This window comes from Lithobates pipiens, unplaced genomic scaffold (assembly GCF_037356315.1).
Source record: "Lithobates pipiens isolate NorthernLeopardFrog02 unplaced genomic scaffold, aLitPip1_a1.2 Scaffold_13, whole genome shotgun sequence".
NCBI classification, from domain to species: domain Eukaryota; kingdom Metazoa; phylum Chordata; class Amphibia; order Anura; family Ranidae; genus Lithobates; species Lithobates pipiens.
Window position 1 is genome coordinate 249,432,528 of NW_027507718.1, and position 14,454 is coordinate 249,446,981.

General features: G+C 44.6%; 1 protein-coding gene across 2 annotated transcripts in view; it reads right to left on the reverse strand.

Moving 5' to 3' along the window:
* Positions 1-3,183: 3,183 nt before the first annotated feature.
* The window catches only part of LOC143974780 (N-acylethanolamine-hydrolyzing acid amidase-like), a 102,114-nt gene continuing 90,843 nt past the window's right edge, over positions 3,184-14,454 (reverse strand). Inside the window, exons 10-11 of one of the 2 annotated variants that reach the window (XM_077476515.1) lie at positions 7,447-7,519; positions 3,184-3,509 (exon numbers count right to left, since the gene is read on the reverse strand). In XM_077476515.1, coding sequence (XP_077332641.1) covers positions 7,450-7,519 — 70 coding nt within the window. In that variant the 3' untranslated portion in view covers positions 3,184-3,509; positions 7,447-7,449. The other variant, XM_077476514.1, reaches the window with a different exon arrangement.

A 14,454-nucleotide genomic window follows, 5' to 3' on the forward strand; every position in this document is an offset into this window, starting at 1 on the left:
CGCTTTTAACTCCTGCTAGCGGCTGAAGAAAGGGTTAAAAACAGCCGTTTTGCGGTGCTGCCAAAGCGCTTTGCAGGCGATTTGCCAGCGCTACCAATTCATTCCAATGGGTCTGGGGTGGTTTAGAAGTGGTGTATACAGCACTACCACACCACCCCAAAGATGCTGCTTGCGAGACCTTTCCTAATGTTCCTGCAATAGCATAGCCCTCGTGTGAAAGCACTGAAGAGGCAGTTTTCAGGCGCTTTACAGGCACTATTTTTAGCGCTAAAATGCCTGAAAAATACCTAGGTGTGAAAGGGGTTTTAAGTTACTGGCTGTGGTCAAACTCCAGCCTCCCCATCATACCATACAGGGATAATGTCCCTCTATGGCAGGCATGTCCAAAGTCTGGCCCGGCCCGGTTTTGAACGGCCTGCCTGGTTATTTGGACATACATATCTTTTGTGGCCTCCCAGCGCCGGGGCCACAAAAGATATATATGCTTCGGAAGGTACAGGGAGGACAGGACCGAGCGCCATACACAGGAGAATTTACTGTTTACGGGCAGCCTCTGTAATAGGAAGTCTGTCTCCTGCACTGCCATTGGACGACTGTTCTGTCCATCAAAGGAGGCGGGACTTTCTATTAAAGAGGCCGCTGTGTAAACAGGAGATTCTCCTTTGGCGCTCGTCAGTGCGTTCCTGGCAATGGTGCTGCGTTCCTGGCAATGGTGCTGCGTTCCTGGTAATAGTGCTGTGTTCCTGGCAATGGTGAGGCATTCCTGGCAATGGTGCTGCATTCCTGGAAATGGTGAGGCATTCCTGGCAATGGTGTTGCATTCCTGGAAATGGTGAGGCATTCCTGGCAATGGTGCTGCATTCCTGGCAATGGTGAGGCATTCCTGGCAGTGGTGCTGCGTTCCTGGCAATGGTGAGGCATTCCTGGCAATGTTGCTGTGTCCCATGCAGTGTTGCTGCGTCCCTGGCAATGGTGAGGCATTCCTGACAATGGTGAGGCATTCCTGGCTATGGTTATGCATTCCTGGCTATGGTGGGGGCATTCCTGGCAATGGGGGGAGCATTCCTGGCAATGGGGGGGGCATTCCTGGCTATGGTGGTGGCATTCTTGGCTATGGTGAGTGAATTCCTGGCAATGGTGGGTGCATTCCTGGCTGTGGTGGGTGCATTCCTGGCTGTGGTGGGTGCGTTCCTAGCAATGGTGAGGCTACATTCTTGGCAATGGTGGGTCTGCAGATGGGCACTGATTAGGCTGCTTTGATGGGCACTGACCATTATTTTGCTTCACAGTTTTTTATTTAAACATTTTTTTTTCCTGAAACTTCCCTCTTAAAGTGATGGTGCGTGTTATATGCCAATTAATACAGTATGTACAAATACGCCCAAGCTCATCTCTTCCCACACACAGCCACAAAGGCAAGATAATTCTTGTTGGGCAGTGTATTAGAGCTCGAACGAACACACTTAGACCGAATTTTAACGGTTCAAAGAATGTCAGGCAAAATGGTCGGCCCTCGCGCATGTTCACTTCATCAAATCCGGCCCACTCTGAAAAAGTTTGGACACCCCTGCTCTATGGTATGTGTTGATGCCATAGCTTTGGGGTGAAGGAAGAGAAATTAGAATCAGGTAAGTGAAAGAGGTTACCCCTCTCCCCCCACACACTGAGGGGGACTTTTTTACTGTCCTGGAGTTGGGCTGTATTATTATGATAAGTTTTTGATAGTTTAGGAATTCCTGGGACTTCTGAGGTGCTACATAGATGTATTCCATATACACACACATTATATGTTATTAAAAAAAAAGTAATTTTACCAGGATATAATGTGTATGTGGAATACATTTATGTAACACCTCAGAAGTCCCAAGAATTCCTAATGCTGCATACACATGACTGGACTTTCAGGCAGACTAGGTCTAACGGTCTTCCCGACGGACTTCCGATGGACTTTACGAACTTACAGACTTGGCCACACATGAACAGACTAAGTCTGTTCGTTTTGAACGCGATGACAAAAACAGGAAGTTCAATAGCCAGTAGCCAATAGCTTCCCTTGCGTAGGATTTGGTTGGTTGGACCAGCATACAGGCAAGCGGTTTTCCTGATAGGAATTGAGTCCGTCGGACAAATTTGAAACATGTTCTATTTCTAGGTCTGTCTAATTTTTTTTAACGAAAAACGATCGGACTAGCTCACACACGACCAGATTGTCAGATGGACTGATTCCGTTGGACCTAGTTTACCATAAAATCCGGTCGTGTGTACACGGCATAACCTGTTCAAGCGCAGGGTAGGTTTACAGCATAGAATTGTATAGTGGAAAATGCAGAGAAGGTTAGTATTCACAGGTCTGTCCCCTGAAATCTTCAGTCATCCCCAGCTGTGTGTTGGACAATAGGAAAGTGATGATCTAGGGTGCATTCTGATGATCTTTTCCTGCTCCTCCCACCTGCAATGGAGCTGTAAAAGCGCCGACTCAGCCGGACAGGAACCCGAGGAGGAGAGAGACAGTTTTCCTCCAAATGCTTTATCACAGAGGAGTTCGGCAAGCTGTCTTCGGGCAACACAGGGCATAGGATGGTAGGTAACTCCTGTGAGGACTGTAGCCACAGCTGTGAAGTAAGCAGTCAGGAAATATCCAATGCTCTCTGAAGTTCACATGCTTCATCTCTGACAGCGGACGGCGGAGTGATATTCAGCTGACAGGCATGCTGTAGCCAGAACTACAGAGTCAGCATCAGAAAATGCGGCTGACTGATTGCTTCACAGCCAGTGGTTGCAGTTCCCACAGGAGTTGTACACATCCTTAACAAATAGTCCCACTTGCAGCAGTGTCAATTAGAAAAAAAAAAGAGTTCTCACACATTTTGGCAGCAAAAAAGCCCTGGGGTGTGTTGGATGTGCCTGGGCATTAGGGTGGGCCCAGGCACACCCTGCACACCATGTGCGCACGCCTATGAGTCCCTCTAGTTGGCAGGGGGGAGCTATAGCCAGGAAAACCTATTGACTTTTATGCAGAATGCTAAGGATCATGAGAAGTCCGGGACAGCAGTCATAGGGTGGGACTCATGGACCCTTTACACTACAGTTCCCAGAGAACCCCTAGGCAGAGGGGAAACGTAACAGTTTTTAAATACAAATAAGAAATGTCCAAGGTACTTTGGAAGACACAAACAATAAATATAAAATATACAAAATTTTATTCAAACACTAAAACAATTTTGTCACACATTTACAATCCTAGAACATGATTCCAGATATATGCACATAAATATCCACGGTTACATAAATGATGATATGACTGATAATCCAAGGAGCAGATGCTTATGTATTGGAACTCAATGTATTTCGCGAGACAGCACTCACTTCCTCAGGATATTTACACCATGGGCTTGTAAATTTTTTAATACCATAAATACAAACTTTCTGGAACATTTTAACAGTAGTACATTTTCACAGCTGTAATCATCATTTCAACATACACATCAGATTCTTGTTCTTTAGAATTCCTATAAAAGATCATAAATGTTTATACATTAAAAATATATGTAAGTAAAAGCAAATGAGTAACGTAAATCAGTGTTAAGAAATATAAATGTTAAGAGTTGTGGGTCAGGACATAAAGAGGTATCTATGCTAAAAATAAAAATGAAATCATAATAGGGAGAGAGATAAATGACAAACATTTAGGTGTAATCATCTTTAGATCCTTTAGAGACTTGATGCTACTAGGAGAGTCCTAGAGGGTGAAGGTGAACATTAGCAGTTGGGCCTCTCTTAGCAAGGTCCTGGGAGTTTTCCAGTCAGGCTTCATTAGGTACAGCACATAAATGCCCTACACATGCCTTAGTCAAAGCTGCACAGCTTGTTTTTATCTACAGATGTCCCTTATCTGCATAGGAAACAAAACCTAGTGCTCATGGGCACAGCATAACCCCTCAGGATTTTTAGAATAGACCAGGAAAGTAAAAAAATTTGAGTAAAAAAATACAAGCATATAAGTAATTGTCCTCTAGTGTGAATGGCTAGTGCACGTAGCTGTTAGAGATGATGCCTGACATGTTTCAGACTCTTACGTCCTTCTTCATAGGCTCAATGTCATCTAAAGCATACATGTTCTATAATATAAACATAATTAAACATTAGTACAATAATATAATCTCATTGTTGATCAACCTTTTCTTGGGATTGGATACCCATACATATAATAGACATGGCATAGGAGACACATGCATAAGCCGGTCACTACAGGGTACAGAGGGGAGCTGGTAAGTGTGGAACTAGCCTGTACTGTTGCTGTTTCATGGTGAGAAACAGATGGTATGTGGCTGAAATAGTAGGACACCACCATGGGAGGATGAGGACCGGTAGCCCTAAAGTAACTGCAAGAACTCCCACTGGTTGGAGTGATCACTCCTATCAGCGTAAGGTCGGCCAGCAAGTATGAAATAGCTTGAGCCTATGACTTCTTGTCTGTTGGGAGACAAAAAGACAGAAGCATGGGAGTAAATATATAGTAGTCTAGTGAAAGGCTTAGTAGCACAGTAAAAGGGTAAATAAAGCTCACCATGTAAAAGAGTGTTCAGAGGTCTGTTGGTCCTATCAGCAAGACACCAGCGATGTAAATGCTGGTGCTTGCAGGGAGTTTGTGTGAGGCTAAGACAAACAGCTGAGAACAGACTGCAATAAGCAGCCCAGCTCAGCTGTGGCCCATGAGGCAGATCATTGCGCCAAAGAGTGGCTGCAACCATCTGCCTCAGAGTTCCCTGACGGAGTGGCGCGCGTGTAGCCCACCCCTCTGCGCCCCAAACTGGGATGCAAACAGGAAGGAGCGCAGCCCTGAAGGCGGAGCTCCCATGGGCAAAGAGGCCCCCAAGTCACCCCCATGATGGGCGGGGATCGGCAGTCTCCCGCGTGCTGGGCAGTCAAAGCAGGGCACCCAACCCATCATCTCATGCGGTGAACTAAGTATTAATACAAAATGAGATGGATATTTAATTGTATAATCAACTACATATATATATATATATATGTCAGACAGCGTGTGCCTGCCGGGAAGGAAAGTGCACCACCCAGTGGTCCAGAGTGATCAGCTCAGGCACGGGAACCATACAGAATATTGCACCACCAGTTGATTCCTAAATACATCTAAAAATAAACGAACAATTAATAATGCACAAAAATTTTGATATTTAGATACTCATTCAAATACAGAAATAAAAGAAGAATTTCATATACAATAGACACACAATATATAGTATTGTTAACAAGACTATACTGGTATAATTGAGCACATTAATAGAATATGAATGTTAGTTTCCAAATGTACAGAAAAGGACCCTATAATGAAGATTAGAGATCCAACTCGCAAACCCCTGATTGGAATCCCTCCAAAAAGGGTTTGAAATTGAACGCCTCATTTAGGCCTGGAGGAGCGGTGGCATTGAGGTGGAAAATCCACCTCAATTCACTCTGTAAGAGTACTTTGCTAGAATCACAGCCTCTAGAGCTAGTAGGGATGTGATCCAAAGCCAAAAAACGCACTTTGGGGGTGCAATCAGCATACACTGTGTGTCAGTGTCGACCAATGCGGAGATCCGGATCCTTTTTATTAATACTGACAACATGTCGGTAGATTCTTCGCCAAAAGGGTAATTTGAGGGGCTGTGCTGTGCCCATGAGCACTAGGTTTTGTTTGCTCATCAATTGGATTGGCCAGACCAGGCTACACACGCACTGTCAATCTTTATTTTTTCAAATACTTATCTACATAGGCAGTTTTTTGGTGAATGTGACCTAACTCTTTAATAAGAGAATTCAGCAGAAATATAGTGGCATGGAAAAGGACATGAAGATGCAGATGATCCAAAGAAGTATACCCTGGGCTCCTTTTAATATTATAAGATACTTATAGCTTCTTTAGATTTTAAAATGTCATGAGCAGGGCCTTTTGAACCCTCCTTTATTGTATTAAATTGTAAATGTACTTTTCCTCTTAAAAGATAGGTTCATCTTTAGCAACATGTTGCATGTTACACCTGTATTTAGGGTGTAATATGTAACATGTTGCTATGCACCAGCCCCTTGCACCACCTCAGCCTCCCCTGTGACAGCAAGCGGGAGCTCCTCTCTCCAGCAGCCACTGTCAGAATAAAATAAGCAGGGCTGTGTGGGTCTTTGCCTGCACAGCCTCATCATTCTTTCATTGCCATCTGTGAATAAATAAACTACAAGTGCCGACTCCACTGTGGCAGTGTCAAAACACAAATATTTTGACAAAGCATGAACAGAATGAGGGGTGGGCGCAGAGCCAGCATAGTTCTAGGGTGTTGCGATTCCCAATTAGGTATACTGTGAACGCTGGTGGGAGAAAATGTTTAATTAGGGTATAATTTGATTGGTCCCAGCATTATGTGTTGTCACTATTGTGGATTGGCATCCTTCTGTGCTAGGTTGCAGTCTGCAGAAGCCACCTGTGTTCTAGCAGCTTGCTGAGCAGTGGTGGCAGACAATAGATGTCATTTACACTGTAACACTGGATGCATGTAAACATTGCTTAAAGGCTAAGTTCGCCTTTGTTCACCTTCTTTTTTTCTCAATTCCAGCCCCCCATGTACCAATATAGCATTAATGTACTTCTTTTGGAAAAATAAAAAAGCTTCCAATTTGTTCTACACAACATTACCTCACTGTCCTCATGGCTGCTTGAAAACACTGATCCATTACTTCTGCCTTACTTCCTGGACAGACTTTAGGTCATGACACAGGAAGCAGTTGACCAGTTGAGGTTTGATGATGCAGGGTGTGTGCTAATGAGGTCAGCTAGTCAACGCCTTCCTGTTTCATGACCTAAAGTCTGTCCAGGAAGAAAGGCAGAAGTAATGGAGCAGTGTTTTCAAACAGCCATGATGACAGTGAGGTAAGTGTTGGTTGAATGAATGGAAAGCTTTTATATGTTTGCAAAATAAGTGCAATAATGCTATATCTGTACATAGGGGAGCTGGAATTTAGAGGGAAAAAAGGTGAACTTAGCCTTCAAGCATTGCTTCCACGTAAAGCACTTTTTCCACAGGATCTTTTTGGCAGCTTCTGCCATCAATATCCAATGTACTAGTTGCTGTATTTTCATATGGCCATGTGCATGTACCCCAAAGGTATTCAAAACCTTGCTTATTCCTGATGATCCTCTTTTCTCACTGCAGGCATACTAGATAAGTTATGTTTGACTGCAAACAGTAAACTGTCAACAGTTGCCAATGATGAAACATCCACAACCCTATGTGATCTCATGTAGGTTATAGTTCCTGTGAATCATTTGGGAACATTACTTCCTTATACATGGCAAGAAAGAGGTACTGTTTTAATTCAGAATATTGTCATTTGGAAATACTAACATGTACCCTTATGATGTGTCTACTTATATATCATTTAATTTTACGTATATACCATTTAATTCCGAATGAAAGAAACATAATCCTCTGGAGAAGCTGCACGCATCATTGTAGTATGGATTGTTCCCCTAAAAACAGCAAACAATACAGGTAAATTAGAAAGGAAAAAATATAGTTCTGCCCTATGGACTGAAAGGTGCCGCTTATAGCTGCTGCCTCCACTTATTCCAACTACCAAAAGGTAGATGGCAAATGATAAATGCAATTATGGTGGTGGGTGGAATTGGCTCTGCTAGTGTAAGATGTGCTCTAATGTGTCACAGTAAATATCATAAAAACATACAAAAAAATATAAAAAACATAAAAAGACAACACAAAGTGCTTAGTGCAAGTGCAAGATACATGTGTATCCATACCAAGTTACAAAGTGTGCATATAACAAGCATCCATTTATGATTTAATGTGTGTACATGATTACATCAAATAAAAGTCCATTATTCATATCAAAAATAAATGTAGCACCCTGATGTTTAGGCAGGGTTGCTTTTAAATTTATTTGCAAAGTGATAGTTGCCTTGGCCATTTGTTAGGGGGTCAACTGACTTTGCCCTAATTCTGGAATTGCTGCACTTTAGACTTGTGCACAATGGAAAATTTTGTTTAGTTTCGGTTCGTTGTCATTCGTAAAATACATAATTTCGTTCTGTTATATTCGTTATGTTACGTTAATATGTTTTCGGATAATTCGTTATTATTCGTAGAGAGTCGAATTCATTCGTTCGTATTTGTTGAAATTCGCTATTTATGTTTTTATAGACATTCGTGATAATGATTCGTTTGAAAAGTCGTTTTTTTTATTGAATCTTTTAACACACACAATGACAATATCTCTTCTCCTCAGTTAAAATACAATACAACACCCTTCTAACTCAGTTCTCAGAAATGCACTTTGCCAAATTGCCAGTAATCCAACCTCCGACACAAAATGAATTAGCTGATTGGATTATAAGATTTACTTTGAGCTGACCTTTTGTTTCATTCGATCTTTAAAGAATTACCAAATTAACTCAAATACATTCTAATTCATTCAAATTCATTCGTTGTATTTCTTTCGTATTCGTTGTTATTCGTTATTTTTTTATTCGGACATTCGGATGCATCAGAATGTCCGAAAGATGCAAAATTCGGCCGAATTTCGATTCGTTACGAAACGAATTGCACAAGCCTACTGCACTTATCTCTTCTGTTGTTAGGTGGCGGGTACCTGGCGACATTAGATAAGACAAGGGCATTGCAAGGACAGATTAGGAGTATATGGGGTATCTCAGCCAATGGGCAGGGATTTTCTACAATCCCTTGGCCTACTGGGAGAACCGATTTATTTGAGTGGAGTCAGGTGATCGGGGGTTCTGTGCCACCTGGATGGCTGTCTGGGTGGACGTGTATTGTGCTGCAAGGCCAGAGCCTGAAGCCTATCCTGGGGGCATCTGACTGCTAGGCTATCTGAAGGCCTATCCAGATGTAAGAAAGTACCGTAGGGTTGGGACTGTGGCTAGCAGTCCAACTAAAAGTGACGGTTCTGCCGGCCGGAGAACCTTTACTACCACCGTGAGTAGCTGAAGCAAGTACCAGAGCAGTATTCTAACCAACCGGGGAAGGGAATTGGGAAACTTTGGCAGGTGTCAAGCCAGGGACCCAGCCAGCAGAAGTGATACTTGCAGAGCAGTCTTGTGTGCCAAGTCAGGGACCGAGCAGGCCAGTGGGGTGACGCTTGAGGAGTATCTGTGAGTGCCAAGCTAGGAACCCAACAGGGATGCAGGGGTGACGCTTGAGGAAAATACTGTGTGCGAAGGTTGGAAGAGCTCAGGGGATCCACTGACAGTGGATCAGCAAGTCTGGTGAGAGCAGAGCTGGTGCAAGGGTCACCCTAGGCAAAACCTAATTTTGCCCTCCCCAGGCTGCGCCCCTGACTTCACTTTACCCTGCCCTTGCTACACATGTGACCTATCTGACCACTACACTGACCCCCTCACACACCTACTTGACATATGCACTGACCTACCTGACACATACACTGATCCACCTGACTCCTACTTCCTGCACTATTCACCTTACACTGACCCCTACACTGACCTAGCTGACCCCTGCACTGACCTACCTGATCATTACACTGACCTACCAGACACCTACACTAACCTACCAGACCATTACACTGAACTACCCGACACCTCCACTGACCCACCTGACCATTACACTGACCTACCTGACACCTACACTGACCCACCTGACCATTACGCTGACCTACCTGACACCTACACTGACCCACCTGACCATTACACTGACCTACCTGACTCACCTGATCATTACACTGACCTACCTGACACCTATGTTAACCAACCTGACAAAAAAACTGAGCCACCTCACTGCTACTTCCTGCACTACTCACATTACACTGACCCACCTGACCCCTACACTGACCTACCTGACCCCTACCTGATTATTACACTGACCTACCTGACCCCTACACTGACCCACCTGACCCCTACACTGACCCACCTGGCCCCTACCTGATCATTACATTAACCTACCTGACACCCACACTGACCATTACACTGACATATACACTTACCCCCCTTCCTGACACCTACCTGACACATACACAGATCCACCTGACTCCTACTTCCTGCACTACTCACACACAAACCCCCTCCATACAGCTCAATGTAGATCAAGGAGGATCCATCCTCCCCCTTACCTCTGCTCTTTGTGGCTTCATCGACCATCATCAGGGCTCTCCTCAGCATTGGGTGTACAGAATTGCTGAAGAGTCCACGCTAGCGGCATCCACCCACTCCATGGTGTCCCCACCAGGGCCAGGCCAGCGCTATGCATCCGCTCCATGGTGTCCCCGCCAGGGCCAGGCCAGCACCACCCACCCGCTCCATGGTGTCCCCGCCAGGTGGGAGGTCAGCTAACAGATGCTGCACCTCTCAATGCTCCCATCTCCGCCAAGCCCCCGCCCCTCCTCTGTACACACAGACACACAGCGCCGCACCAGAGGGACAGGCTGAAGCAAAGAAGTCCTGGAGCGGCGCTGTGAGGAGATGTGACAGTGCAGCGGGGCGCTCAGCGGGACACATGGGGGATTGGGGGCGGCACATTGACATAACTGGGGACGAAACAACGCCACCTAAGGTCTGTCCATGACAGGACCTCAAGGTACGGGCGTTCCCTGGACTGGTAGGACAAGACTTCAAAAGGTGACCTGCCTGGCCACAATTAAGGCACAATCTCTCCCTCCTCCTAAAGGCATTCTCATCCGCAGAGAGACGCATGAAGCCCAGGTACATGGGTTCATCTTCACTAACCGACTCGGTACCAGGAGGCATGGTAGGTGAGGGAGGCATGGGTGGGACTACAAAGCTCGGAGGCAAACGTACAGGAGGCTTCCGCAAGCGCTCCTTAAGAGAAAGTCTTTCTCTGAGTCTGGAGTCAATGAGGATGGCAAACGAGATCAAGCTCTCCAGCTCAGTGGGTATATCTCAGGCTACTATCTCATCCCTGATGGAGAGATACCATGAGAAAAAGCAGCCACGAGGGCCTCATTGTTCCAAGTAACCTCGCCGCCAGAGTATGGAATTCATTGGAGTAGTCGGCAACAGTTCTCGTACACTGTTTGATGGACATGAGGCACTTGGCAGCAGAAGCGGAGCGTGCGGGAACATCAAATACACTTTTAAAGGAGACCACAGGGTAACTCAAGACAACAGGTTTTTGCATCTCCCATAGAGGGTTAGCCCAGGCCAAGGCTCTCTCAGAAAGCAAACATATCACGAAACCTACTTCGCTTCTGTCCTTGGGAAACGCCTGGGGCAGCATCTCGAAGTATATCTCAACCTGATTGAGAAACCCTCTGCATTGAACTGGATCGCCCCCAAATCGATGGGGAAGCGGAGCAGAACCAGACATACCTCTTATAGAGGTAGTACTCGAGGTGGGTGCCTGCACAGAGACTGGCACAGCAGCAGGGACGGCCTGCGACTCAGGTTGTAATGGAGCAGCCACCGTGGGGGATTCCAGGTGAGCCGTGCGACTCAGGAGCGTTTGTAATGACAAACTGATCCATGCGGTGATCTTGCCCATCCAATCTGGAAAAAATATTACCAACAAGTGGATTGACTGTATCTTCTGAATTCATGGCCTTCGCCTACTGTCAGAAACCATGAATCAGACCGAGACAGAAGTACAATTAAATCACACTTGTTTATTAATAAAAATAAAAAGGTAAATAGGGAAAGCGTAGTCAAAGCATAGCCAGAGTCCAGTAACCGGATTGAGTAGTCAGCCAGTCCAGAGTTCAATAACCAGATCGGGTAATCAGCCAGACCTGAAGTCAGGGATCCAAGTAGAGCAACAGCAAGCAGGATAAGGAGCCAGAAGGGATGTCAGCAATCCAGTCTTTAAACAGAACCGCAGGAGATGGTTTCTTGCAATGTGACCAAGGCGAAGGCAGAGCTGGACAGCTTTAAGTAGGCCGGTCAGACAAGCTGGATAAGGAACAGCTGGTAATTGTGGAGAGAGATGAGAGCTGGCAATTAGCCGGCAGCTGAGCAGCCAGCCAAGAGAAGGGAGGGCTAAGCCAGCCCTGACACTGTCCTTTTTTGAATATTGGTATCACATTGGCTTTTCTCCAATCAGCTGGTACAAATCCTGTCAGTATGCTGTCCACAAAGATTAGGAACAATGGTCTAGCTATACCCTGACTGAGTCCTCTGAGGACTCTTGTGTGTAAGGCATCTGGTTCTGGTTATTTGTATTTAGTTTATTAAGTCTTTCCTTCACACCGGCCGCTGTTAGCCACGAGTGTATGCCCTGTGATGTGTTACTAACAGTATTGTCGTGGTCGGTATATTCCTCCATTTCCTATGTAAAAACTGAGGAGAAGAAGGCATTTAGTACAGTTGGTAGTTGGCTTCTCTGTGTCATCCTTAACCATCCTCATCTTTTATGTGGGCAATGCTCTGATCTATATGGAAGTATGGAAGAGCCCTGGGGCCATCAAAAAAAAAAAATGAAAAATACAGAATTATGTTTTTGAAAAAAAAAATCTGAATTCTGAGTTTGAAAGTCAGAATTCTGAGATTCAAAGTCAGAATTCTGAGTGTGAAAGTCAGAATTCTGAGATTCAAAGTCAGAATTCTGAGTTTATAAATATAATAGTCTCTATTAAGAAGATTTTAGGACCAATGAGCAATAATGTAGTAACACCCACAGACCATCATTCTGCAGACATACATGTCTTCTGCTCTATATATGGATATGTAAATGTATCTTAGTTACAGCACAGAGTATAGGGAAGCAGGCATTGCTGGGTTCTCTGGTTCCTCTACTGTATTAATAGTTTCCTCTTTTTGCTGTCTTATCCTTCTTCTCTGTCATCTGCTCCAACAAAAAGAGCCATGCTGAAAACGTGTGTATTGTGTGTGAGTGGGGGGACACAGCTTCCATAGATAACAGAACACAATGGCCAGCACAGCTCTGCACCCCAACTTGTAGGAAACATTGCACTATTGTCCCTACATGAGGGAATTGTGAATGGCTAGAAGGCAACAGGACAATGTGTTTTATGGTCATAACGGATTGATAATGGCAATTACTTGTCTGAACTAACAGAGTTGCTTCACCAACAATTAATCTCATATTAAACATAAAAGCAAACTCAACAAGCTGAGAGTATAGTGGTTAGAGCAGCAGGCTTATATAGGTAAAATCAAGGGTTCTAATCCAGGTGACAGTGTTTGTATTTATATTTTTTTAAATATGAGATAGCGAGGGCTTAAATTGTAGTTTATCAATATATCAAAATTGATTTCAAGGTATATTAACAAAGACACACTGATATATGGAGCGCACAAAGTTGTAGTATATGCTGGCTACTATAAATTAGAGAGTAGAGATTTGGAAGAAAACACGGTGTATATATTAGGGTGATTAGATGGAAGTATCAGGGGGTCATCTTCAGTTTCCTCTGGGGCAGTTCACAATTTCAGAATAGATCGATCATAGCAATTACTTGTCTGGACTAGTACAGTGGTTTCACTGAGAATTAATCTCATATAAAACATAAAAAGCATCAATTGAGAATCTTTAATTGATACTATAGTGGTTAGCGTGACAGGCTCATATTGTTTAAGTTGTGGGTTCTAGTCCAGTTCAGAACACTTTTTATAGTTATATTTATGGTCAAAGCCCTATGGCCGATACGGATATGAACAAGTTGCCTCTACCATAAGATTAACCACATGAAATGGACCTGAAGTGTGCCCTGGTCTGATGGTCGGTATACCAAAATAAGGGGGCATACCCTAGATTAGAATTTAATATATGTGAAGAGAAATGAATTTGAGAAATGCCCTGAAAAGGGGAAGGGAGGGTGGGTGCCGCGCACCGGAAACCGACAAAGACCACAGGCGAGCGGGCTGGTTAAATACCCTCCGGGCTCCTCCCATAAATTCAGGCCACCACACTGGCCTTCTTACTTATGGTCAAAGCCCTATGGCCGATACGGATATGAACAAGTTGCCTCTACCATAAGATTAACCACATGAAATGGACCTGAAGTGTGCCCTGGTCTGATGGTCGGTATACCAAAATAAGGGGGCAAAACATTCAGGTAGGGGTGCAGTTTTATTAGTTTTAGCTTAATTAGTTGAGCAAGTTTGGTGAACGCTTGTGCCACTTCCACCCGAGGATTGGGAATGTACCGGGCGAGGTAGGCAGGGTCCCAACTGCTTAGTCTTTCAATGACGTGACTTGGGACCCACGCCAACATGCTGCCAAGGGTGCTCAAATACTAAGAGTGTCCACGGTATGGACCGGGGTCGAGGTGTAGGCTGTGTAGAAGAACCCCATGTGTTTTGGAAACTGGCAGGTACACAAGTGTTGGCACGAAAGCAATAGGGAACAAGAGTCTACGCGTTCCGGTAGGAGTGACAGTAGGTAGTCGAGTATGGTTACTTGATACCAAGCCCTGCTTCTCTATAGAAATGGACGTCCATCCTGG